Genomic DNA, 22,759 nt, shown 5'->3' on the forward strand with positions numbered 1-22,759 from the left:
AGATCTTTTAGACAGTAATGCCAGCTGTCCATCGCCCTCCAGATGGGCTCTTCCAGCCCGTGTCTCACCCACTCTCCTGGTTAGCGCCTCCCTCCTCCCCTGGCTGGGATCAGGGGTACAAAGGGAGGTCCCAAGTCTGCCCTCTGCCCCTCACCCTCCAATACACCCCAGGCTGCATTTGTTTAGAAGCTGGTGTTGGAACTCTGCTGTCTTAATTTTTCAACTGGCTGTAACTGTGGTAGTTTGAAATGATGGGTCATCCTGGACCCAGGGTCAGGGGGCGAAAGGAGACCCTCAGTGTGTGGGGAAACACCCACTTCAGGGTCCCGCCTCTCCCGTACTGCCCAGTCCCTCCCTAACACAACTGCTCCCCACCCCCTCCCTGCACAGGCGGAACAGATCCTGGAGGAGTTCCAGCTGCAGGAGGAGGACTTGAAGAAGGTGATGAGGCGGATGCAGAAAGAGATGGACCGAGGCCTGAGGCTGGAGACGCATGAGGAGGCCAGTGTGAAGATGCTGCCCACCTACGTGCGCTCCACCCCAGAAGGCTCAGGTACCGTGGTCCAGGGCAGGGCAGGGATGGGACCCTCATCCAGAGGCAGCTGTCCCCTGGCCCCAGCAGGGAGAAGTGCCCCAGGCCCTTCCTAACAGCCCTGACTGTCCCCAGCAGCCCCGAGTCAGCTCCCCAGCATGCTGTGCCCCAGACACCGGCCAGCGCTCACCCTCTGCTCCACTGGCCCAGCCCTGGGGCCTTCAGGCTCACTCTGGCCTGAGGAAAACTGGCTTTTCTCATTTCACAATGAGCAACTGGTTTCCCGTGGTCAACTGGGGGACTCCCAGCCCAACCTGAGTCTGGGCCATTTCCCTAGGTCTTCAGGTAGGCCCTGGGCTGGGGGTGACTTCAGTCCCAGACAAGGGATTCCCCCTGACTTCCCTAGTTCACCTTTGACTCTTTCCAGTTTTCTCTGGGGTCCCCCAGAAGTCTGGCACCAGAGGCCCCTCGTCCAGCTCTTCTGGTCCCCCCCACCACGCCTTCCCTTCCTGCTCTCCCAGTCTTGGGGGTTCCTGTCAGGTGGTGCCCATGAGACTGATGTGCTTCTCTCTGTGGCTGCAGAAGTCGGGGACTTCCTCTCCCTGGACCTGGGCGGCACCAACTTCAGGGTGATGCTCGTGAAGGTGGGGGAAGGGGAGGAGGGACAGTGGAGTGTGAAAACCAAGCACGAGATGTACTCCATTCCTGAGGATGCCATGACGGGCACTGCTGAGATGGTGAGCAGCTCAGGCTGGGGGGCTGGGGACACCCGTCAAGACCACCCAGGATCTCGAAGCTTGGCTATTCCTGGCGGGAGGGCCCACCTGTCTGTCAGAGGCTGGGGTAGCTGTGGGTCCAATCCCTGCTGCAGGAGGAGGAGGCAGCTGAGAGGTCGAGGTGGACGGCCACCAGGCATGGCCCCAGCAGGTCACATCCCTGCCCAGTTTCCCAGAAGGATCAGAAACGTGGCAGGGCAGACAAGAGAACACGCTGGTCCAACAGGCACCCAGCCCATGGGTTCTACCTCCTCCCTGCGTGTCACCTGGTCACCCTCTGCCCACAGGGATGCCAAGTAGCATGACTACAGTTATAATACCTGCCCAGGCAGCAAGGTCACCCTGACCAGGGAGAGGACTCAGGAAGGAGCACAGAAGTAGAACGAGCCCTGGAGGAAGGTGGGCGGAGCCAGAGCCGAGGTAGGGCAGGAAGGGTTCCAAGGTAGGAGTCCTGTGGCAGCCTGGTCCTCGCCACCCCCCACATGCTGCAGGACTGGGCATGGAGCAAGGCAGCAGGGATGCTGCAGGTGCCTCTCTGGGCCCTGGCATCCATCAGAGGGAGCTTAGTCAACCAGCAGGGTACTCAGTAACGCCCAGTTCTGTGGACAGGCCTACATGAGTCAGGTGTTGGCTGGTCCTCACAGGGCCAGGGGTGGGGCAGCCAGGTTACTTGGAGGTAGCACAGAACACTCTGGGTAATGGAGTTGGAAATCATAATTGTAGCCAGGGACGTGCCTCTGTCCAAAGCCTGAGGCTGGACGCCACTGGGTCCAGCTGGGAGGCCCAGGCTGACAGAACCCAGCTGGGCTGGGGACCAGCTCTGTTACAAGGGCTGCTGTCGGCAGGACTCTGGCAGGGTGGGGGGAGGGGGCAGTTCAGGGCTTGAGTCCAGACAAGCAGTGGTGATCAGGAGTGGCGGGCTGAGGGCAGGCCCGGAGGCCACACTTTCCCGGGGCCCTATGGCTCGGTAAGGCTGAGGAGCACCTCAGCATGAGGCTCGCCCTCTGCAGCTGACGGCCACCTCGGTGTGCATCTTCCAGCTCTTCGACTACATCTCTGAGTGCATCTCCGACTTCCTGGACAAGCATCAGATGAAGCACAAGAAGCTGCCCTTGGGCTTCACCTTCTCCTTTCCTGTGAGGCACGAAGACATCGACAAGGTGGGGCCAGGTGTGGGGTGGTTGGGAGAGGGTGGACAGATGGATAGACAGACACCCCAGAGAAAGGTGCCCAAGAACGCTGCTCTGTGCTGCCTTCAGATGCAGCCCCTCATAGCTGGGAAAGAGCCTCGAATTCAAACTAACTCCATCACTTACCTCCCGCGAGACTGTGGGAAATAATCATATTAGCTGATCCTTACTATTTGCCTTAAGCCTCCCCGCAACCCTATGAGGCGTGCATATCACCCCCATTAAGGATTAGGAAACTGAGGTGTAGCAACTCACTCACAGTGGGAAGTGGCAGTGCTAGGGCTCAAGCTCAGGCAGCCAGGCTCCAACACACCTGCGTGTCATCACTACGCTGTACCACCTGTGGCAGAGGTGGCACTGTGCCAGGGCTGAGGCTTTACCTTGCCTTCCAGCTGGCAAGTTAGCCTGCCACCGTTACACACACACATACACACACACTCACGTAATGTAGCTCACACATATATATACACACACACCAGTTACACATGCACACACATAGACACATGTAAATCACATGTATATGTGCACATAAATTATACATGTGAATTATACACACATGTACACATAAATTATACATGCATGCAGTGCACATATTTAAATTATACACATGTATGCACTCATGTCAATTATAAATACATATAAACACACAAAGTGTACGTGCACATTTTTAGGCATATGTAAATACACACAGTGGTCAGTTATATATTTGCATATATATACACGTCAATTATACACACATATACATGTAAATTATACATATCAAGTATACACACATGTAAATTATACATGCATATTTACACATGTCAATTATATATACATGCATATATGCATGTCAGTCACACATATATATACACATTCACAGGTCAATGATACATACATATCTACACACACTGATTACACTTACAGCCCTGCAGAAATATGAGATATTGGTAGAGAATTATCTCCAACACTTCTCGAACTTATATGGCTGCTTTGAGCCTCAGTTTCCTCCGCTTTAAAGTGGATGCACATCCCCATGGTCCAAGTTAGCATCTGTCCTTTCACGCCTGCCCCCAGCATCCAGCAGCCACCGAGACCCTCCTCTCCCCCCAGGGCATCCTTCTCAACTGGACCAAGGGCTTCAAGGCCTCGGGAGCAGAAGGGAACAACATCGTGGGGCTCCTGCGAGATGCCATCAAACGGAGAGGGGTGAGTGGCATGTGCCCCTGCCCCTGGGCTCCCCCTCCACCCAACTCAGGCCAGGAAGCCAGGGAGGGCCTTCTGGGCGTCCCCCCAGGAAGGGGTCTCTTCCTCCTACACCTGGCTGGACCGGCCTGGAGCTGGCTGAGCTGAGACCCCCCCAGCCCCATCACCACTGCTTCTCTGCCTTTTGGCAGGACTTTGAGATGGATGTGGTAGCAATGGTGAATGACACTGTGGCCACGATGATCTCCTGCTACTATGAAGACCGCCGGTGTGAGGTTGGCATGATTGTGGGTAAGGACGTGCACCCTGCCCGACACAGGAGCCTCGGCCACCACCAAAGACGGGAAAGGGGCTTCCCATCTACAGCAGGCTGCACAGGGCCTCTGCAACAGTCACGGCCCCCAGAGGTGCTGGAGCCCAGCGTGGTCTTGAGGAGCAGCAGGGGTGTCCCAAACGCAGGTGCTGTTTATTGGTAGGAAGCATTTTGACACTCACAGGTCACTGCCTCAGACAGCACACCAGCTGCACGTCCACCTGGCCCATCAGGATTTAATTAAATCACCTTATCTGGTAAATTGACCGACCTGGACAGATTCGTCCAAGTGGAAGAGGATAAACCAGAGTGGCGTCATCCCTTTCTGGACAGTCTTACCACAGCCCGGGCAGCCGTCTGCCCTGCCCGAAGGGAAGGCAGGTACCAGGAAAGGAGGTAGAGCTGGCCCCAGCGGCCCTTTCCCACCAGCCATGGGCCTTTCCCAGAAGTTACCAAGGCCCTACACTGTTTACTGAGGAGTGTTTACTGTACACACAGGCGAGCGGGTATTTCCCCAGACTCTCTGGGCCCTGGTTACCCAGAAAGTCAGCGTTAAATCTGTTTGTTTCCACGGCCCTTCAGAGCCAGCCCCGAGGGATTCTGTGTTCCTGTTCTTAGGACCCACCTCCAATTGTTAAGAACATGTCCTAAGGGGCAGCCTGGTCTCCTCTGCCTCTCTGGTTTCTCACATCTCCTGCTTCCATTCTCACCTTTCAGTTGGAAAGTTCTTTAAGTCCACACCTAAACAGGAGCTCCAGGGGCCCTGGCCGCACTCCCCTGGTTCCCTGCTCCCGAGCCACCTGGGGTGGCTCCCCAAGACACCTCCACCTGGATTCTGTGGCCTCTAGCCTCAGGCTCGCCCCTGGAGCAGAGCGGCGTGAGATCACATCGGCCCTGAAATACTCTTGGTTTCTCTATTCTGTGCTTAAAAACATGTTTATGATAATTACCAAGAGCTAAAAATTGGGAGAAACCACATCAAAGTCTGGATTTCTGTGTTTCTTTTCCACAAAAACTTGGAAGGCCCGGCATCACCGGGCCCCAATTCCAGGCAGCTTCACTGTGAATGTGAGGTTGGCATGATTGAGTTGCTGTCCCTGATGGCTTGAGGGATGTGCAGTCACGTTCAGATTGATGCTCTGGTGTCATCATTTTGAAACTCTCAATTTATCAACAAAGGACCCCATGTTTTCACTTTGCACGGGACCCTGCAAACTGCAAATTCCGTAGCTAGGCCCACCTGCAGTGGCCCGTGTGCTTCTCCCAAGGGCCCACACTCTGCCTTAGTCACCTCTGGGTGCCCCCTTCCCCCCAAAAACAGAGCCTGGGACAGAGAAGCTCAAACACAAGCTTGGAAACTTCCAGAAAACAAGGGTGGTACATATAGACAAGGCAAAATCATAACACCCATAACCATCCCTAATTGTCAAAGCACTTTGACACATGTTCTTTCCCTCACTCCTCTCAACTACCCAGGTAATAGGAGGGGTAGGTGTTACCAACTCCACTTGAGGAAGAGGTGGGCTTATCTACCTGAGGTCACACAGCAAACCCAGGTCTTCTAGCTCCCGGGAGAGCTCGTTTTCCTTTGCTCCAGGGGGTGTAGGGAGTGGTGGGGTTGGAGGGCTGAAGGAAGCTGGGAAGACAGGGCCACATGGGGCTTCCTGCAGGGGAGATACACCCAGCAGAGGGAGAATCCCAGGAAGTGCAGCCCCAAGTGGGGCCTGACGCTGCCACCTCTGGCAGGCACGGGCTGCAACGCCTGCTACATGGAGGAGATGCAGAATGTGGAGCTGGTGGAAGGGGACGAGGGCCGCATGTGTGTCAACACCGAGTGGGGCGCCTTTGGGGACTCAGGCGAGCTGGACGAGTTCCTGCTGGAGTATGACCGCGTGGTGGACGAGAACTCCCTGAACCCGGGCCAGCAGCTGTAAGGACCGCCCCTCCTCCCTCCCCACCCCCCCACCCCCGCCCCCAGCTCCGGCAGATGGAGCCAGCCCGCAGATAATGGGCTTGTTTTTAAACAGCTCTGGGGAAAAGCAAACTGACAATCCTTTCGTAAGTTGGCTCGTCTCTTCCTTCAGCTCACACGCGTATGCCCCTCTGTGAACTGGAAACAGTGAGAGATGCGAAGGATTAGTCTTCAAAAAGAGGGTCTGTGGATAGAATGAGCGGGGACCTACCCTTTCTGACAGGCGACCGCTGGTATAGGAAGGCTCTGAGATGCCCCCAGCAACATTAACTGGGTTTAACCCAGAGTTTCCCAAAGTACAGCTCTGAGCACGTTCACAGAATGAATCGTAGTATTTTAGGGGGTGCTGGGGGTTTGCAGACGGCTGGAGAGCCAGCCCTCACAGAGCTTGTCCTGAGTCAGGGCTTTTCCTTTTTCACATGCCTACTGCACGCCAGGCATGTGCTAATTTCTTCACGAGCTTCCTCTCTGGCTCTCATAAACCTCTACTAGGTCGGTAGTATTCAATGTACTACAAGATGAAAACACGGAGGCTAACAGGTTCTAGCGCCAACATGCCAACTCCGTGGACTCGAGGAGCGCAGGGACCTAAGAGTTCTAGCAAGTGGGCAGAGGTCTGCCCCAGGCTGGTCACTAGCCCCTCTAAGCCTGAGCTTCCTCAGCTGTCTCTGGGTGATGAGAACAGCACCCATCACACAGCTGTGGGAAAACCCAAGTGGCTCAGTGCAGGGTCCTTCCCGAGGAAGGTCTGAGAGGGACTGAACTGAAGCCCGGCAGTAGAGCGTTCTCCCAAGGTCCCAAAGCCCCTGCTGATAAGTGCGGTAACAGGCATGAACCCGGTTTTGCCAAGGAGGGGTGTCACAGCGTCCCGCATGGCCTCCTCGTGGCCGTGATTGGGGGTGGTGGCTGGCCTCTGTCTGCTCGTGGGGACCTCCCTGCTGGGGATGACCCGGCTGCTCTCTGTGCAGGTACGAGAAGCTCATCGGCGGCAAGTACATGGGCGAGCTGGTGCGGCTCGTGCTGCTGAAGCTTGTGGACGAGAACCTGCTCTTCCACGGGGAGGCCTCGGAGCAGCTGCGCACGCGCGGCGCCTTCGAGACGCGCTTCGTGTCGCAGGTGGAGAGGTGCGCGGGGCGCGCTGGGGCGAGGGGTGGGGCACAGGTGGTGGTGTGCACCGGGAGGGGTCCTGGACCTTGACCCAAGGGGAGTGGGGGCGGGGTTCCAAGTGTGGGCGGGGCTCAGGGGGTCAGAGGGCGGGGCCAGGACCCGGGTGAGGTCCTAGAGTAGGAATGAGGTCTGGGGCTCAGTGCCGGGGGCGGGACTTAGGGGTGCAGGAGCCCAGGACCGGGTGAGGTTCCGGGGTGGGGCACCGGCGACGGCGGTAGCTTCCAGCCCCCAGGGGAAGCCGCCGCCGGGCAGCTGACGGAGACCGTGCGTCCCCTCTGTGGGACCTCGTCTCACTTCATCCACACAACAGCCCCAAGGCGGGGCAGTCACCCACATTGGGGCGGAAACCCTGGACTTAGAGAGAGGAGTAATGACCAGGTTACTGCTGGTCCCTGGCAGAGTCAGACCCGCTCCGATCGGGAGCCAGAGCTCCAAAAGCGCTTTGCCGGGGGAGGGTGGGCAGAGGGGAGGGGAAGAGGCCGCCGCTGTGCGGGTCAAGCTCGTCCGGGACCAAGCGAACCTCCCGCGACGCTCTCCCGTCCCCGCCCCGCAGTGACTCGGGAGACCGCAAGCAGATCTACAACATCCTGAGCACGCTGGGGCTGAGGCCGTCGGCCACCGACTGTGACATCGTGCGCCGAGCTTGCGAGAGCGTGTCCACGCGCGCCGCGCGCATGTGCGCCGCGGGGCTGGCGGGCGTCATCAACCGCATGCGCGAGAGCCGCAGCGAGGACGCGATGCGCATCACCGTGGGTGTGGACGGCTCGGTGTACAAGCTGCACCCCAGGTGAGCCCGCCGGGCCGTCTGCCCCTCCCCGCCGGGTCCAGCCTACCCCTTGTGAGTTCGCGTCCTGAGGGCTGAGCCCGGCAACGGCCTCCTTCTATGATACGCAGGCGCAAACGGACGCTCTCCGAGGTCCCAAGGATTCTTAATCTCCTCGTCCCCTCTAGGCCCCCAGACTCAGGGGGAAGGTTCCCCTTGGCTCACCCCCTGCCTTGCCTTCAGCGCATTAACGGCAGCCCTGCTTGCCCTCTGCTCAGCTTCAAGGAGCGGTTCCACTCCAGCGTGCGCAGGCTGACGCCCAGCTGTGAAATCACCTTCATCGAGTCGGAAGAGGGCAGCGGCCGGGGCGCCGCCTTGATCTCCGCGGTGGCCTGTAAGAAGGCCTGCATGTTGGGCCAGTAAGAATAAAGGCTGCAAGGCAAGGAGGAGACTGTGGCCAGCCGCTGGACCTGGGCTGCAGGGGACACGGTCCTCCCAACCAGGCCTAATCCAGAGGCTTCTTCCTTGTAAGGACCCTGGATGCCTCCCATCCCTGTTGTCACACCAGAAGATGGGGAAAGCCTCTCCGGAGGATGCGGAGGGCACCCCGGGGCAGGCCTCTTCTCTGGGGTCCCTTGATGGGACAGCCCCAGGGCCCTGACTGGGTAAGGGGCTGAGGCGAGCAGGAATGGAGAACCTTCAAAGTACCTCGCCTTTCTTGCTGGAATCAAGGGCCCAGAAGGGAGTTATTCACTCAGGATTTTGTTGCATTTCTGCACTGCTTGCCTCTTGGAGCTTTCAGCCTGGCTCGGCCCTGGCTCTGGGAAGGGAGTGCCCTCTGGACCCTACTATGGCCTGGCTTCCCTGAGAACTCAGCCCACATGAGGAGGCAGCCCTCATGACGTGGCCAGACCTAGACCTGGCTTCCACAGGGGACCCTGGGAGCTGCTGATCACCCAGGCCCGGGAAATGGAAGGGACCAGCTCCACAGTGTAGGCTGCGGGTACCCTGAGGCCTGGAGATGGCAGCCTTTTCCCTTCTATCCTGCCATCCCTGAATGGTTTGTGGTTCTGGGATGGACCCTCACAAGAGGTACAAGGGACAGAGCCCCCAAAGCCCCTGCCCAGAGGGGCTCAGGAAAAGGAGGAGTCCCCCTACCCACAGACAGGCCTGGGAGCATCTCCAGGATCGAGTTCTTGGCTCTCACGGTACTTGGCACTCAGACACCCCGGCAGCACTCCACACACCCCCAAGGGACAACCTAGGCCTCTTTCTTCTCACCAGACCTCCATGTACCACACCAACCTCTCCATGCCCAACCTGGAACTGTGTGGGTTTTTTAATTAAAAGTTTAAAACATGACCTTGTCGACTGTTCTTTGCCCTCTGTGTATCAGACTGTGGGACAACACATATACAGATGTGGTCACACACACAGATACTCTGTAGGCCAAGGCGTGTCTTGGGATTTGCTATCCTCTCTGCTGAGCTATGCCAGGGAGTGTGAAGAGTGACAGACTAGGTCGTAGGAACAGGAATGGGGTGGCGTGGTGGGTGTGGTCAGAGGTCCTGGACTTGCCCAGGCCTCTGCCCACCAGCCTGTGGGATGTGGGGTGCAGTTCTGAGGTCTCCAAGAGCTCCAAGGGTGTGTCTGCGAAGGAGTGGGGCTGCTCTTGGGAGACAGGGCTGATTTCTCGGGACTGGTCCTGCTGCAGATCGGTCTCAACGGGGGATACCTTGGAGCCACTTGGGTTATGACAGTGACTGGGGCAGGCGAGAGGGGGGCCGCAGGATTACAAGAAGTCACAGGATTTCTGCGGTCCTTCCTATTTGGTCCTGAATGAAATGCCTATTTCAAGTTAGCCAAGCTTAGGGCCTAAGACCATCTTACACACAAACCCAGTTACTTATGAACACATATTTGTAAGATTTTAACACACACTCACTTTTTTTTTCAGGTTTTTGGATGTTATTGCCTTTTTTAAATTTAATTTTTATTTTGTATTGGAATATAGTTGATTTACAATGTTGTGTTAGTTTCAGGTGCACAGCAAAGTGGTTCTGTTATACATATACATATATCCATTCTTTTTTCTTTTTTCCCATATAGGTTATTACAGAGTATTGAGTAGAGTTCCCTGTGCTATACAGTAGGTCCTTGTTGATTATCTATTTTATATATAGTAGTGCGTATTCCACTCACTTTTCAAGGAGAGGAATTATCCAGCAACTCTGGAATGACTGTGTTGTTTCATTCAGAATTTAACCCAAAGTTGTCACATCGTCCTTGAGATGCTCTCTCATTTTCTGGTATGCCTCATGTGGAATTACTTCTGATCGTTTTTAGTTCTCTCGAGTCTAAATGATACATCAGAAGTCTGTGCGAGCATCTGATGACTTCGTTATCAGTACTAATGTAGCATTAGTACTGATAGTGCACCTACAGTATTGGATCTCATTCTACCATAAATTATTTCCTAGTTGTCCTTTATGTTATGGTTCAGGGCATTGTACTGATTTTTTTGAATTTTCTATGGAGGCAGGTTGTATAGCTTATGAACTTCATTTCAGGAGAGTGAAAGAGGTGTTATAAAATACTTGTTATACGAAAGGAACATTGGGTCTGACAGATGAGAACCCTGCTCTCCCAGCTGGCCTCCCTGCATTCCTCACCCCAGTGGGCAGAGGGGCAGCCGTGGGCCATCTCCCGTTCTGGGTTCAGGGGGGCAGCCAGCAGCCCACTCCTTCTGCTCTGGGAGGTCCCCACCCCCAGTGCCTGTCTGCCCCGGGCCCACAAGGAGCCACGAGACGGCTGCTCTTGCACAGCGGAGGGAGCCCAGGCCCCGTACTTTGCAGCTGAACCCCCCAAGAAGGGCTCACGACCCACTTTCACGGGGGTCCCAGGGGTTGCGTGGCATCCAGGCAGTGCTCCGTGCTCCGAAAGCATCACACGGAGGTTCCACTTGGGGTCACAGCCGGCTCAGGGCTGCCTTTTTGTGCCTTGGTTAGAGGGGCCAGAGGCCAGGGCCAAGCATCCTCACCAAAACCTCTGGGAATCCCTGGGCGTCTCAGGCCAGAGACCATCCCCAGAACCACGGCCTCCCTCCCAAGCCCAGTGGGGGCCCCGGGCCAACCCCCCCACCCCCCACCCCGGCCGCTGTCCTCTTGGCCTGAGAGGGTTCTAGGCTGGAACTGCAGGAAGGACAGTCAGGTGGGGTCACAGGGGCCCCTCCTTCAGCACTAGCGTGCTGAGAGTTGTGAGCCTGTTCTGCTCTCAGGAGGCATTTCACCGGGGCTGCCAGGGTGGATAGACACCCGGATGTCACACATCAGGGGCCTGAAGGTCGCCAGGAACGTGGCTGGAATCTGCTCGGGGGCCCTGTCCTCCCCCAGCCCAGGCAGAGCTGCCAAGTTTGGGCCTGTCCTCTCCTCCTGTCCTTATTTGGCACTCCAGGTGGTGAGGCTGAGACATAAAGGGGGCTGTGGGCCCCTCGCAGCAAGCAGGCTGCTGCAGAGAGAGACGATGGTGAGTGCGGGGTGGGGGGGGGGGGCTCAAGGCCAGTGCCTCCCAGGTGCTGTCCCTTGGGCTGGGGGAGAAGAGCCAGTGACCTCTGTGCCTGTGTTGGGCCCGGAGAGGTGGTCTCCAGGGACAGGAAGAGGGCCCTGACCCCTGCTCTCCTGGGAATGCTGCGGGGATGTCCTTGGCGGGGAGTCTTTGGGGAGCTGGGGAGAGGACCCCTCCCCACCCACGGTGTTGCAGGCCAGCAGGAAGGCGGGGACCCGGGGCAAGGCTGCCACCAAGCAGGCCCAGAGAGGCTCTTCCAACGTCTTTTCCATGTTCGAGCAAGCCCAGATCCAGGAGTTCAAGGAAGTGAGTGCCCCACCCCCAACAGCCTAGGACCCATCCAGGCACCCTGCCCCCAATCCCCCGCCTCGTCTCTGTAGGTCAGTGGTCCTGGCCCCCGTCCTTGCTCCTCCTACCACCCGGGACGCCCCCACCTCCCGCCTCCCGCCTCCCCTGGGGTGGGGGGCTGCTCCCACCTGGAGACGGTGGCCCCGCCCCTCACAGGCCTTCAGCTGCATCGACCAGAACCGGGACGGCATCATTTGCAAGTCAGACCTTCGAGAGACCTACTCCCAGCTTGGTGAGGGCGCCTCCCTCCCCCCTTCCCCCGGCCCTGCCCTTCTCATGCCAGGGACCTGGCTGAGAGCTGCTGGGCTGGTGGGAGCCCGCCAAGAGGGAACTGGTGGGCTCCAGTTAGGCCAGTGCCCCTGCCTGTACTCCTCCCAGTTCACACCCCTCCCCCATCACACCCCTCCCTCATCACACCTTCCTTCCACTTCACTTCCCCCACCCAGAGCTGCTTCTCACTCTCCGCCCTCTGTGGCTGGGAAGGAAGGAGGGGCAGCCCAGGCCCTACTCAGGGACGCTCACGGTCCCTGTGTCCATCTCACTCCCTGCCCCACCAGGGAAGGTGAATGTTCCAGAAGAGGAGCTGGATGCCATGCTGCAGGAAGGGAAGGGGCCCATCAACTTCACAGTCTTCCTCACACTGTTTGGGGAGAAGCTCAATGGTGAGCCTGGGTCAGGTCTGCATCTCCTTGGCTGGGCAGCAAGCTTGAACCCCACCTGGACCCTGCCTGGACCCAGCCTGAATCCCACCCAGACCTCGTCCAGACCCCACCCGGCCCTTGCCCATCCAGAGGATGTGGGGCCCGCCTGTGTATTCCAGGCCCGTGGGCACTGATCACCCCAAGTCTCGGGGTTGGGAAATATGCCTTCAGCTTCCGCTCTCAAATCTCCAATCCCAAGCTCCTGGCCAGGCCCTCCCATCTCAGAAGGACAGCTGATCCTGGCATCTCTAAGCCCCGAGGAACACTTTGGTTTTGTTTTTTTTGTTTTTTTAAATATTTATTTGGCTGCACCAGGTCTTAGTTGCAGCACATGGGATTGTTGTTGCGGCATGTGGGGGTCTTTTAGTTGCTGCATGCGAACTCTTAGTTGTGGCACATCAGGATCTTTAGTTGTGGCATCTAGTTCCCTGACCAGGGATCCAACCCGGGCCCCCTGCATTGGGAGCACGGAATCTTAACCCCTGGACCACCAGGGAAGTCTCCAAGGGGCACTTTGTATTGGAACACCCTCCTACCTCTCTGGGACGTGCAGGGCTCCCCCTGCACCCTGGGGTCCTCCTGGGTGGGGCGGGGATGGTGGCGGTGTGGGTGCTCACCAGGCTCCCTTGGCCCCCCAGGGACAGACCCTGAGGAAGCCATCCTGAGTGCCTTCCGCCTGTTCGACCCCAGTGGCAAGGGCGTGGTGAACAAGGATGAGTAAGTGGGAGCAGCAGGCGAGGACGGCCCGGGGCGGGGGGCCCACGCTGGAAGCAGGGATGGCTGTGCGTCCCCTTGTGAGAGCGGCCACCTGTGCTCTTGTGGGAGGAGGGTGGCGACCTGGGCCAAGGGAGCCTCCCCTCCCCGTCTGGCTACCCCCGCCAGGCCCTCCCCACTGCTCCCCACTCCCCTCCAGGTTCAAACAGCTTCTCCTGACCCAGGCAGACAAGTTCTCTCCAGCTGAGGTGAGGATTCCAGCTCCTTTAACACCCCTCCGGGCCCCTTCGCAGGGACCCCCCCCGCAGGGCCCTGGCAGGGGGGTCTTGGAGACCCACTGCCCCCGTGGGCTTAGAGCCCAGCTTTCCCGAGGTGCCACCTCTCTTGGCATCTGGAGGGTGAAGGACGTGGAGTCAGAAAGAGAGGAGGGTGCAGGCTGGGTGAGCAGTGTGTGCAGAGGCCCAGAGGTGACAGTTCGGGGCACCTCAGCATCTGGAAGACGTTTGCTACACGCGGGGGAGGGTGGCCCTGTGGCCAGCGTGGGCCCTGTGACCCACAGTGCCCTCTGCTCCTGCCCCAACCTCCAGCTGAAAGCTAAGGGGCAGTGCACAGCCTCAGGGGCAGGGTGAAGGTCACAGGTCTCCCTCAGGTCACAGGCACCAGCGCCCAGGCCTCCCTGGCTGGGCCGCCTCTGACCAGCGCCTCCCCAGGTGGAGCAGATGTTTGCCTTGACGCCCATGGACCTGGCCGGAAACATCGACTACAAGTCCCTGTGCTACATCATCACCCACGGGGACGAGAAGGAGGAGTGAGCCCGAGGCACCAGTGGCCGGGACTCAGGGCCAGGCTTGCGGGGACAGTTCAATAAACACTATTTCTGAATTAGACCCGCAGTGGGGGCCTGTTTATGACCGATGGGGTGGGGGCGCCAAGGGGATCTGAGGGGCCGATGCAGAGATCTCTGTGAGAACCAGCCCGGCCCTCGCCAGCCCCCCTCCATTCACCCCACACTGCCCCGTGACCTATGAACCCTGATGCGGCAGGGTTACAGATGAGGATGCTGAGGCCTGCGAGGGTGGGCATGGCGCCCAAGGCCAGTCCTCTAGGAGAGGAAACCCAGGGCTTTGTGCCCGTCTCCACCAGGCCCGGAACCAGCCACATGAGGGGCTTCTGCTCAGCAAACATCTGCCAATGGCCCAGGGACTCTGCCCTGCTGAGACCCCAATCACACAGCCCCCACCTCTGCACACAGGCTCAGGTGGGCCTCTCTGCACAGGCGTGTGGCGTGCTGGGCCCTGTGTGAGAGACACTGAGGGACCCATTTGAAAACACAGCAGGTGGGGCACCTTGTCACCATAGGAGGGGTGGGAGTACACACAGACTTCCAAAGGAAATACAAAATACTCCGGAACTGGCCTCATGCCTCAGGGGTGAGAGGGTCAGGCTGTGGGAGAGAGCGAGAGGGTTTCTCTGGAGGGGACTGCTAATGTCTCAGCCCCCATCTCACCTGCAGAAACCAGGAGCTGGGGGGCACCTGGCCTCATCGTGGGAACGGGAGGGGCAGCAGGGCAACCTCCAGAGCACCCAGAGCAGGGAGCGAGAGGGCAAGAGGCAGTGGGCGGTGAGAGCGCGCACCTGGGCAGGACCCAGAACACAGGAAGTCCTTCTCTGGACAGGAGCCAGGAACACTAAGAGCCCTCTGCCCGCCCCCCGCCCCATGCCTCCAGGCCCTGCTGCAGTCCCCCAGCTGGGAGGCGGGAGGTGGGAGGAAAGGAGGAGCTGACCACATTTCACCGGAGAGGTGTTCAGTTTTGATGTTTACCTGGGACTTGGCAAGTTTAATTCCTACACTGAGACTTGAGATGTGAAGTTATCACGGCGTTTTCTATTGCGTATTCGTGATCACAAACATCCTGGCACTGCTGGAGTCTTCGTTCAGAGAGCAGGCAACCTCCCCACCCCCCCAACCCCACCCCACCCCCCACCCCCTGCATTAGTGCTTGCCGAGAAGACGGGTGAACAAGATCAAGCAGGTGCAGGGGATTCCCTGGTGGTCCAGTGGTTAGGACTCGCTGCTGTGGCCCCGGTTCAATCCCTGGTCAGGAAACTAAGATGCGTGGCGCAACAACAACAACAACAACGAAAAACCGAAAACAAAAACATCCCAAAGATCAAGCAGGTGTTATGATTCTAGCTCATGAGTTCTGCTTGTTCAACGAACTGATTTCAGGAAGTAAGGGATGATTTTATCAATCAAGCCTCTTCAAGGAAAAGTTGTGAAAGACTCTGAAAAGGACCAAAAAGATCATGGGTGTGTGAACAAAGAATAAAAAGTGTCACTCACCACCCAGTTCTACAAGGGTTAGGTCATAACCCCCTGCAGTCGCTCACCATCTGGATGGAAAACAGGAGGGGGCGCTCTCTGTGTTGTGGATAACAGCGTCCCTAGACAGTCAGATGCATATCTCAGGAAGAATTCCAATGACCCCAGATTCTTGTATCTTCCCATACATAGAAAAGCACTAGAATCATTAACTTGAGTTGTCTGTTCTTTGTGACTAGGAGTAATCTTTTACCCAGATATATGGTTGACTGCGTGTATTTCCTAGCCAAAAAAATCATATATAACCTGGCCTCTTCCCTTCCTCTTTAGAGCAGCTCCTCGGAGCTCACTGAGCAGCTGTCTTTCAGGCTAGAATCCTCAGTAAGACCCACAGGAGGGCCTTGAACCAGGGCCAGCCCGCTGTGCTGCTGAGTCCCTTGGGCTTGGGGTCGTGCAGGCAGAGATGAAAATGGAAATGCAAATGAAAAATGAGAAAATTTTAATTTCCCTGATGCAAAGAAAGTAAACACTTTCCTCCTCCCTCTTTTTAAAGCATTTCCTTTAGAAAGCTTGTAAATTCTTGCCCTTCTTTTGTGTGTGTGTGTGTGTAAATCTGTTTAAAAGCTAAATCAGCCTCTTGCCAGTTTGACAACCCTGAAACGTCTCCCAAGGACCTGGGGGCATCCCTCTGAAGAGAGGTTGCACCCCGCCTTGCCCAGTTGCTCTGGGAGGTAGGAGCCTGACGGCCACAGCCCAGCTTGCAAGCCTACTTCCAGTTGTAAAGAGATGAAAAATTTGCTTTTCCTCCAGATAAAGGCGATTAGCAAATGCAGGTGCCTGCGCCCCCAGTCCCAGTGGGGCTGGGGTTGGGGGGGCGGCGGGTGAGCTGTGTGACGGCCGGTGCTGTCAGGCCTCTCACTTGGGACTGGTTTCTGTTTCTCTTGAGGATACACCGACAGATGGGTTGAACTGGCATGACAGGGGCGAGACCACTTCCTGCTCTGCCATCTCTGTGGTGAGCACCGAGTCCTGGCTTAGTGCTTATTTAGTAACATCTGTCTTCTTTCTTGTGACTTTGGTGGAGAGGTTTTTTGGGTCGGCAGGAGATTTTGTCTGAATTTTCTCCCCAGCTTCACCTGAAGCTCCATCCCAGCAAAGCCTCAGCCTCGCTGGAGGGTGTGGAGGTGGGGGTGGGTGGGAACGGGGCTGGGGGACAGGATGGCCTCACTGGGCTGGCCAGGTCTCCAGCTCGAGGTCAGCATGGATCCAGGCCCCTGTTTCTTGTATTTTCTAATTTTATCCTGAGACCATTCAGCCCCCAGCCCTGGTCCCTGGCCCTGCCCTGCCCCCACCCCATCTCGGAGGCAGGGCGCACATTCTTTCTTGAGCTATTTTAACACCACTGATAAAGCTAAAGACAGACTCTTTTATCAGTTCTGCCACGGCTTGAGAAATCTGCGATCCGTCTGCTTCTCCAGAAGATGTGGCCTGTCCGGAGGATTAGCCGACAGGGTCTGATGGCTGTCGCTGTCCCCATAGCCCACCTCGCCCACTCTCTGGTCCAGGCCCTCTCCCAGCAGGCTGAGAGGTCCAGTCCGCCAGTTTGGGTGAGAGGGCCTGAGAGATCGCAGTGCTGGTGCTTGGCTCTGATTTCACTGCAGCAAGAATGCAGTTACGTTGGAGAGACTAGTAAATAATAAGTCTAAATACACTTGCCTCTTCTTTGCAGTGAGCCTTCTGGACTCTTCTGGTCCGAAAGGCCAGAGGTGAGGAGATGCAGAGGGAGGCACCGTGATGGGGGAGGCCTTCTCCGAGACAAAGGAGCAGGCCTGGGAGTCAGGGGGCCACACTTCCAGCCCCCCTTGCTGTGTATGTGAGTGAACTTGAACGACCCCTGCTCCCTCTCTGTGACTCGGTTTCCCCATCCGTGAAGGAGAGGTGGGTCTGGATGTGAGCAGATGCTCGTTGGGCACTCCTATGCCCGGCACCGTGGAAGTGCCTTCCAGGGCCACAAGGCAGGTTCCGCACCCCCAGCCTCTGGCCCCAGAGTGAAGTCTATACTTCTTAGTCTCCTTGCCAATAAGCGTGACCTAGTGGGTGTCAGTTGTGCTCTTAAGAAACAGCTGTGTGCCCTCCTCTGCCTCCATCCCTGGCATATGACCCCCAGGGCTGTGGGGGGCCAGCTGGGTCCCTGACACTCATGGGCACCACACAACACCTAGACCTCCTGTCCACACAAAGAGAAATAAGTTTCTATGTGATCATTATTTGCAGTTTTTTATACTTACAGCAGAACCTAGTTCTAACCAACACAGTATGGCCTTTATTCCCATCTCACAGACAGGGAAACTGAGGCAGCCTGTGGTGAAGCAAACTTTTCAGAGCCACTCGCAGCCCCGAGGTGGCACCGCCGGGTTTGAATCTGTTGTCGATCTCTGTGCGGACTGATCGCAGAGCAGCGCATGTGGCACTGAGACTATAAGTCTGGGTCCTCCTCTCCAGGACGATAAACTGGCCGCAGGTGGCCCCAGAGAGCCCACGGACACGCCGAGTCCTCACATGTGGAGGTCCCCAGGCCCCACGCACATACCCCGGGGCTGAAAATGAAAACGTGTGAATTATACACCTCTGGTCAGCACTCACCCACACCCTGACGGCCTCCTCTTCTGAGATGAGCTTTGAGTAAGCCCCCTTATACAGACACTAGTTTTAGTTCAGGACCAGCAGGCCCATGCACAGGTTGGGGCCACTGCAGCCCTTGATTTCGTTTTTCAGATTGCGTGTGCAGCTGGAGGGGCATGCAGATGGCTTGGGTGTAGGCTGGTACTCCAGACAGTTCACAGGTGCTGTCTGCACAGGTGACCTGATAATTTCCTAGCAGCAAGGTGGGAGGAGGGGCAGTGAGATCCTTGAAAGGGTGGCAGGCTGGAGGAATTGCCGTCTGTCTTGAAGTGACAGAGCCCCTGGGAGCCACAGCTCGTCTGCACACTGTGGTGGGGTGATCACACCATAGCCAAGGCTTTCTGTGTGTCAAGTGTATGCAGTATTGCTCCCATCAGGAGGCCAAGTCTGTTTCTCCATCCTGGAATCTGGGCTGGCCCATGGCTTGTTGGCCTCAAGCAGCCTGTGGTTCTGTGGTTCTCAGTTTCTTGGAACCAGAGGACATTGTGCTGAGACAAAGTCCAGGATAAAGGTCGCATTAGAGAGAGACCTGGCCCTTGGCCATCCCACTCAAGGCTGGACTTGGAACTGAAACTGTTGGACCCCCCGAGCCCCTGTCAAATGGCCACGTCCAAGCTCAGGCAGGAAGAGATGATGAGCTGTCCGGGCACCCACTGTACCATGAGACATAGGAAACTGTTGTCACTTTAGGTCAGTAAGGCTTGGGATGGTTTGTTTTGCAGCCATAGATAAATGGTACATCATCTTATCCTATTTCCTGAAGTAATGTCAGGGAGGAGGAAATATCCCCCCTCCCCCTCTTGAGTTCTTGTGGATGGACCAATAATAAAATTGACACAAGACTGCAAGTGGCACCAGAGAACCCACAGGCGTGCTGAGTCCTCACATGGAGAAAAAGAAGCACATTTTAATTCCTGCACACAGAAGTCCCATGGGAATAGGACCTAAGAAGCAGCCAAAGCAGGCAGCTTTTATACTTTTTAGACACAGAAGCAGATTTGTGAGGAATTGACAGCGCAAAGAAACTGAGGTTTTGAGTGCTTCGTTGGTGAATAATCTAAACAGAGTTTGGGCTTGGGGTTGTAAATTTAAAAAGTCACAAATTGTGTTCATATAGGCTTCTTGCCCAAATTTCCCATCTCTAGCAATAAGGGTGTCCTTCTCCTTCCAGATGCAGGAAGAGCACCTTTCACATGAGAGGTAAATTTCCTGCTTTCAGGGAGACAGAAAGGAGGCTCAGGGTGTCCCTCCTGCATTGGCCATTTCTTAAGTAGCTTTAATTCAAAATAATCAATATGCCATTGTGGAGACTTCCCTGGTGGTGCAGTGGTTAAGAAATCAGCCTGCCAATGCAAGGGACACGAGTTCGATCCCTGGTCTGGGAAGATCCCACATGCTGCAGAGCAAATAAGCCCATGTGTCACAACTACTGAGCCGCTATGCTGCAACTACTGAAGCCCATGCCTAGAGCCCGTGATCCACAACAAGAGAAGCCATCGCAATGAGAAGCCCAAGCACCACGATGAAAAGTAGCTCCCACTTGCCACAACTAGAGAAAAAGCCCACACACAACAAAAACCCAGCACAGCCAAAAATAAAAAATAAATTAAATTAAAAAAATATATATGCCATTGTGGCATATTTTGGGGTGGCCCACCTTGAGCCCCAACAGTAGCATTGCCAAAACTTTAAGAAAGATTAACTGAAAATTGAGATTCTTTCCTTCATTTTGACCTTCGTTTACCAGAAACAAGGCCCATTCCAACTGGCTCACCGCTGACTGGTACCCCAGGCATCCGTGGTTTTTGGTTACAGATTTACTGGGACTGGCTCCTCTGCTGAAGGACACAGGGCATGGAGGTGCTCAGAGTCCAGGCTGGAGGGGCCTGAAACAGAAGGTGCTGGAACGGCTCTGGCAGTCATCAGGGCTGTGCCCACCCCCTCACATATCCCATATCTGGCCTTGGGCTTCAGGTCCCAGCACAGGTGTCACCCCACCGTTTCCTGATGCAGGTCTGGGTCGTGCTCCGCCTAGGGCTTGTCCGGCCCACCCTTAGATCAGCCCAGCTTCCTGGCTTCAGCAACACAAGGACAGAGATGTGTGTCATCCCATCCCTAGCACCATGCCTGGCGCATACAAGGTGCTCAGGGAATGTCTCATGAATGATTAAAGTGATGTTATGAATCTGCAGACTTCTGGAGCCTGAGACCGGGAGGCTTCGTAGACTGTGTGGATTCACGGGGTCTGCGGTTTCCCTCCGGGTGGCCCTTTGGCTGCAGGAGACAGCACGGAGGAAAGGGGCAGGAGCTGTGGCTACAGGGAGAGGGGAGCTCTTCTCCCACTTCCCCCTCCAGCACTGCCACCCGCTGCCCTTCTGTGCCCATCTGCCCCACCCCAGGGCTCTGGAACAGCCTCTGACCTCCCACCTGCCAATTTGCCTCATCCCTGCCTCTCCCCACTGGATGCTCTGCTGACTCGCAGAGCCACCCAGCTCCAAAATAGAGCCTTATCACCCCTGCCCGCCCTGCTCTGCCATCAGCGGCACCTCCACCATCCTTCTCCTGGAACCCAGTCCCTAATTCTCCACTTCCTCCTCCTCCTGTGGCCCCCTTGGGAGATGGGGACTTGGCCTTGGGCCCAGGCAACTGGGCTGGGGTGGCCATTGCTCCCAGAGGGACATAGAGCAGAGGTGGCATGTCTGTGGGGGAGTGAGAGGTAGGGGATGGGAGGGGGGCAGAGGCACAGGCCCTGAGGCCAAGTGACAGACAGGAGGGGGCCACCCTTCCTGCCTGTAGTCCCGTGGGGCTATACCCATGAAATGAACCTCAGTTTTTGCTTAAGTTGCCTCCGGTTGGTTTCTGTGAGTTGTGATCAGGGCCCAGGTCCCCACTTCAGACCTGACTCTGGGAAGTAGATTCACCTTGTACCTGCCCAGAATCTCCCACTCTAAGCTACCCTCACCTTGCTGTCATCCGTGTCACCCCTACAAGGATTTCCATAGCTCCAACTCCAGCTGCTGGCCTGACCTGGCCCCCAAGACCCTCCCCACAAATGCCCACAGCTTTCTGCTTCCATACTGCAAGCAGGTGCCTTGCAGTGGACGGGGTCATTTTACCAGCTCAGCACTCATCTGCTTTCCAACAGCACTGATTCCCATGGGGAATTACTTCTCTCAGAACATGTGTGGCTCTGGTGGGGGTAGTTCCCAGTAACCAACCCTACAGAGGCTAGGGGCTCAGACCTCATCTACACAGCAGGGAGTGGGCGCTTGAGCCAGCCAGCTGGACCACCTCTCCCAGACTGTTTCATAGAGAGTAATCCACGGACAGAGGGAACCCTGGGGGCTGGCATCAGATCAGAGAACTCCAGACAGGAGATGATTGCAGTGGTCCCAGCTTTCTAGCCCTTCTGTGGTTCCCATCTGCTCCCAAACCCAGTCCTCCGGCCTCCCACCAATGCTGTGCATCCCTGATATCCAACTAATCAACTACCTTTGGTTTAAGTTGGCCACAACCATGTGATACACCTGCCCTTCACTGAACTGCAGCTGGGTCTGCTCGACTTCAGGGCCCAGGTGTCATTTCAAGTCTCAGTCCCCTGCAGGTACTATCCCAGAGCCATGAGGATGGCCACCATCTTGGTCTTATGCCCACTGTGTCTTTTTATATATATATAAATGTATTTTTATTTCTTCATTTGAATTTATTGGTTGCATTGGGTCTTCATTGCTCTGCTTGGGCTTTCTGTAGTTGTGGTGAGCTAGGGCTACTCTTTGTTGCGGTGCACAGGCTTCTCATTGCAGTGGCTTCTCTTGTTGCGGAGCACGGGCTCTAGACACGCGGGCTCCAGCAGTTGCAGAGCATGGGCTCATTAGTTGTGGCTTGTGGGCTCTAGAGCACAGGCTCATTAGTTGTGGCACACGGGCTTAGTTGCTCCACGGCATGCAGGATCTTCCCAGACCAGGGATCGAACCTGTGTCCTCTGCTTTGGTAGGTGGATTCTTAACCACTGTGCTACCAGGGAAGCCCTCCACTGTGTCTTGAGCCAGTTTTCTCTTGACCAAAGAATGGCTGAAAGCCTCCTTGTTTTCAGAGTCCCCTACCTCACCTCCAGATTTCCCTGTCCGGGCCCTCTACCTCCAGGCACACTAGTCCTTGTGCCTTCACCTTTGCTTTGGTTCTTCCTCCTGCTTGTGCTGTTCCACTGTGGCTGCTGCGCTGCCCTGGCCAGTGCTGTGGCCCCATCCTACACACCCTGCCATGTGGCTTAGACATCAAATCAGCCTATCTCCTACTGTGGCCTATTGTGTCCTTTAAGTGACACTCCTGTCTCTCTGGGGAAGCCAAGGGCTACCTAGTCTGCCAGGTGTGTATCCAGTTCTGTTCCCACTTTATCCCACTCACATACAAAAATGTTTCAATATGATGGTGATAACTTTTCATTTCATGTTAATTTATAAATTTATCATGAGGACTATGGAAGAAACAACTTTTAGAAACTCAAGTATTTGTCAAGAAATTCAATCTTT

General features: G+C 56.2%; 2 protein-coding genes across 2 annotated transcripts; both read left to right on the forward strand.

Moving 5' to 3' along the window:
- Positions 1-690: 690 nt before the first annotated feature.
- Positions 691-9,255, forward strand: GCK (glucokinase). The gene is given in 12 exon segments (XM_057731516.1): positions 691-777; positions 779-842; positions 845-952; positions 955-1,019; positions 1,021-1,269; positions 2,349-2,468; positions 3,591-3,686; positions 3,875-3,974; positions 5,743-5,926; positions 6,937-7,092; positions 7,689-7,922; positions 8,177-9,255. Coding segments are annotated over 12 exon segments (1,608 nt in total). The 3' UTR covers positions 8,322-9,255.
- Positions 9,256-11,717: 2,462 nt separating this feature from the next.
- Positions 11,718-14,037, forward strand: MYL7 (myosin light chain 7). The gene is made up of 6 exons (XM_057731517.1): positions 11,718-11,768; positions 11,967-12,042; positions 12,368-12,472; positions 13,150-13,228; positions 13,425-13,473; positions 13,936-14,037. The coding sequence occupies exons 1-6, from the start codon at positions 11,733-11,735 to the stop codon at positions 14,035-14,037; spliced, it is 447 nt and encodes a 148-aa protein (XP_057587500.1). The 5' UTR covers positions 11,718-11,732.
- The last annotated feature ends 8,722 nt before the right edge of the window (positions 14,038-22,759 follow it).

The sequence above is a fragment of the Hippopotamus amphibius genome, chromosome 4, assembly GCF_030028045.1.
Source record: "Hippopotamus amphibius kiboko isolate mHipAmp2 chromosome 4, mHipAmp2.hap2, whole genome shotgun sequence".
Lineage (NCBI taxonomy): Eukaryota > Metazoa > Chordata > Mammalia > Artiodactyla > Hippopotamidae > Hippopotamus > Hippopotamus amphibius.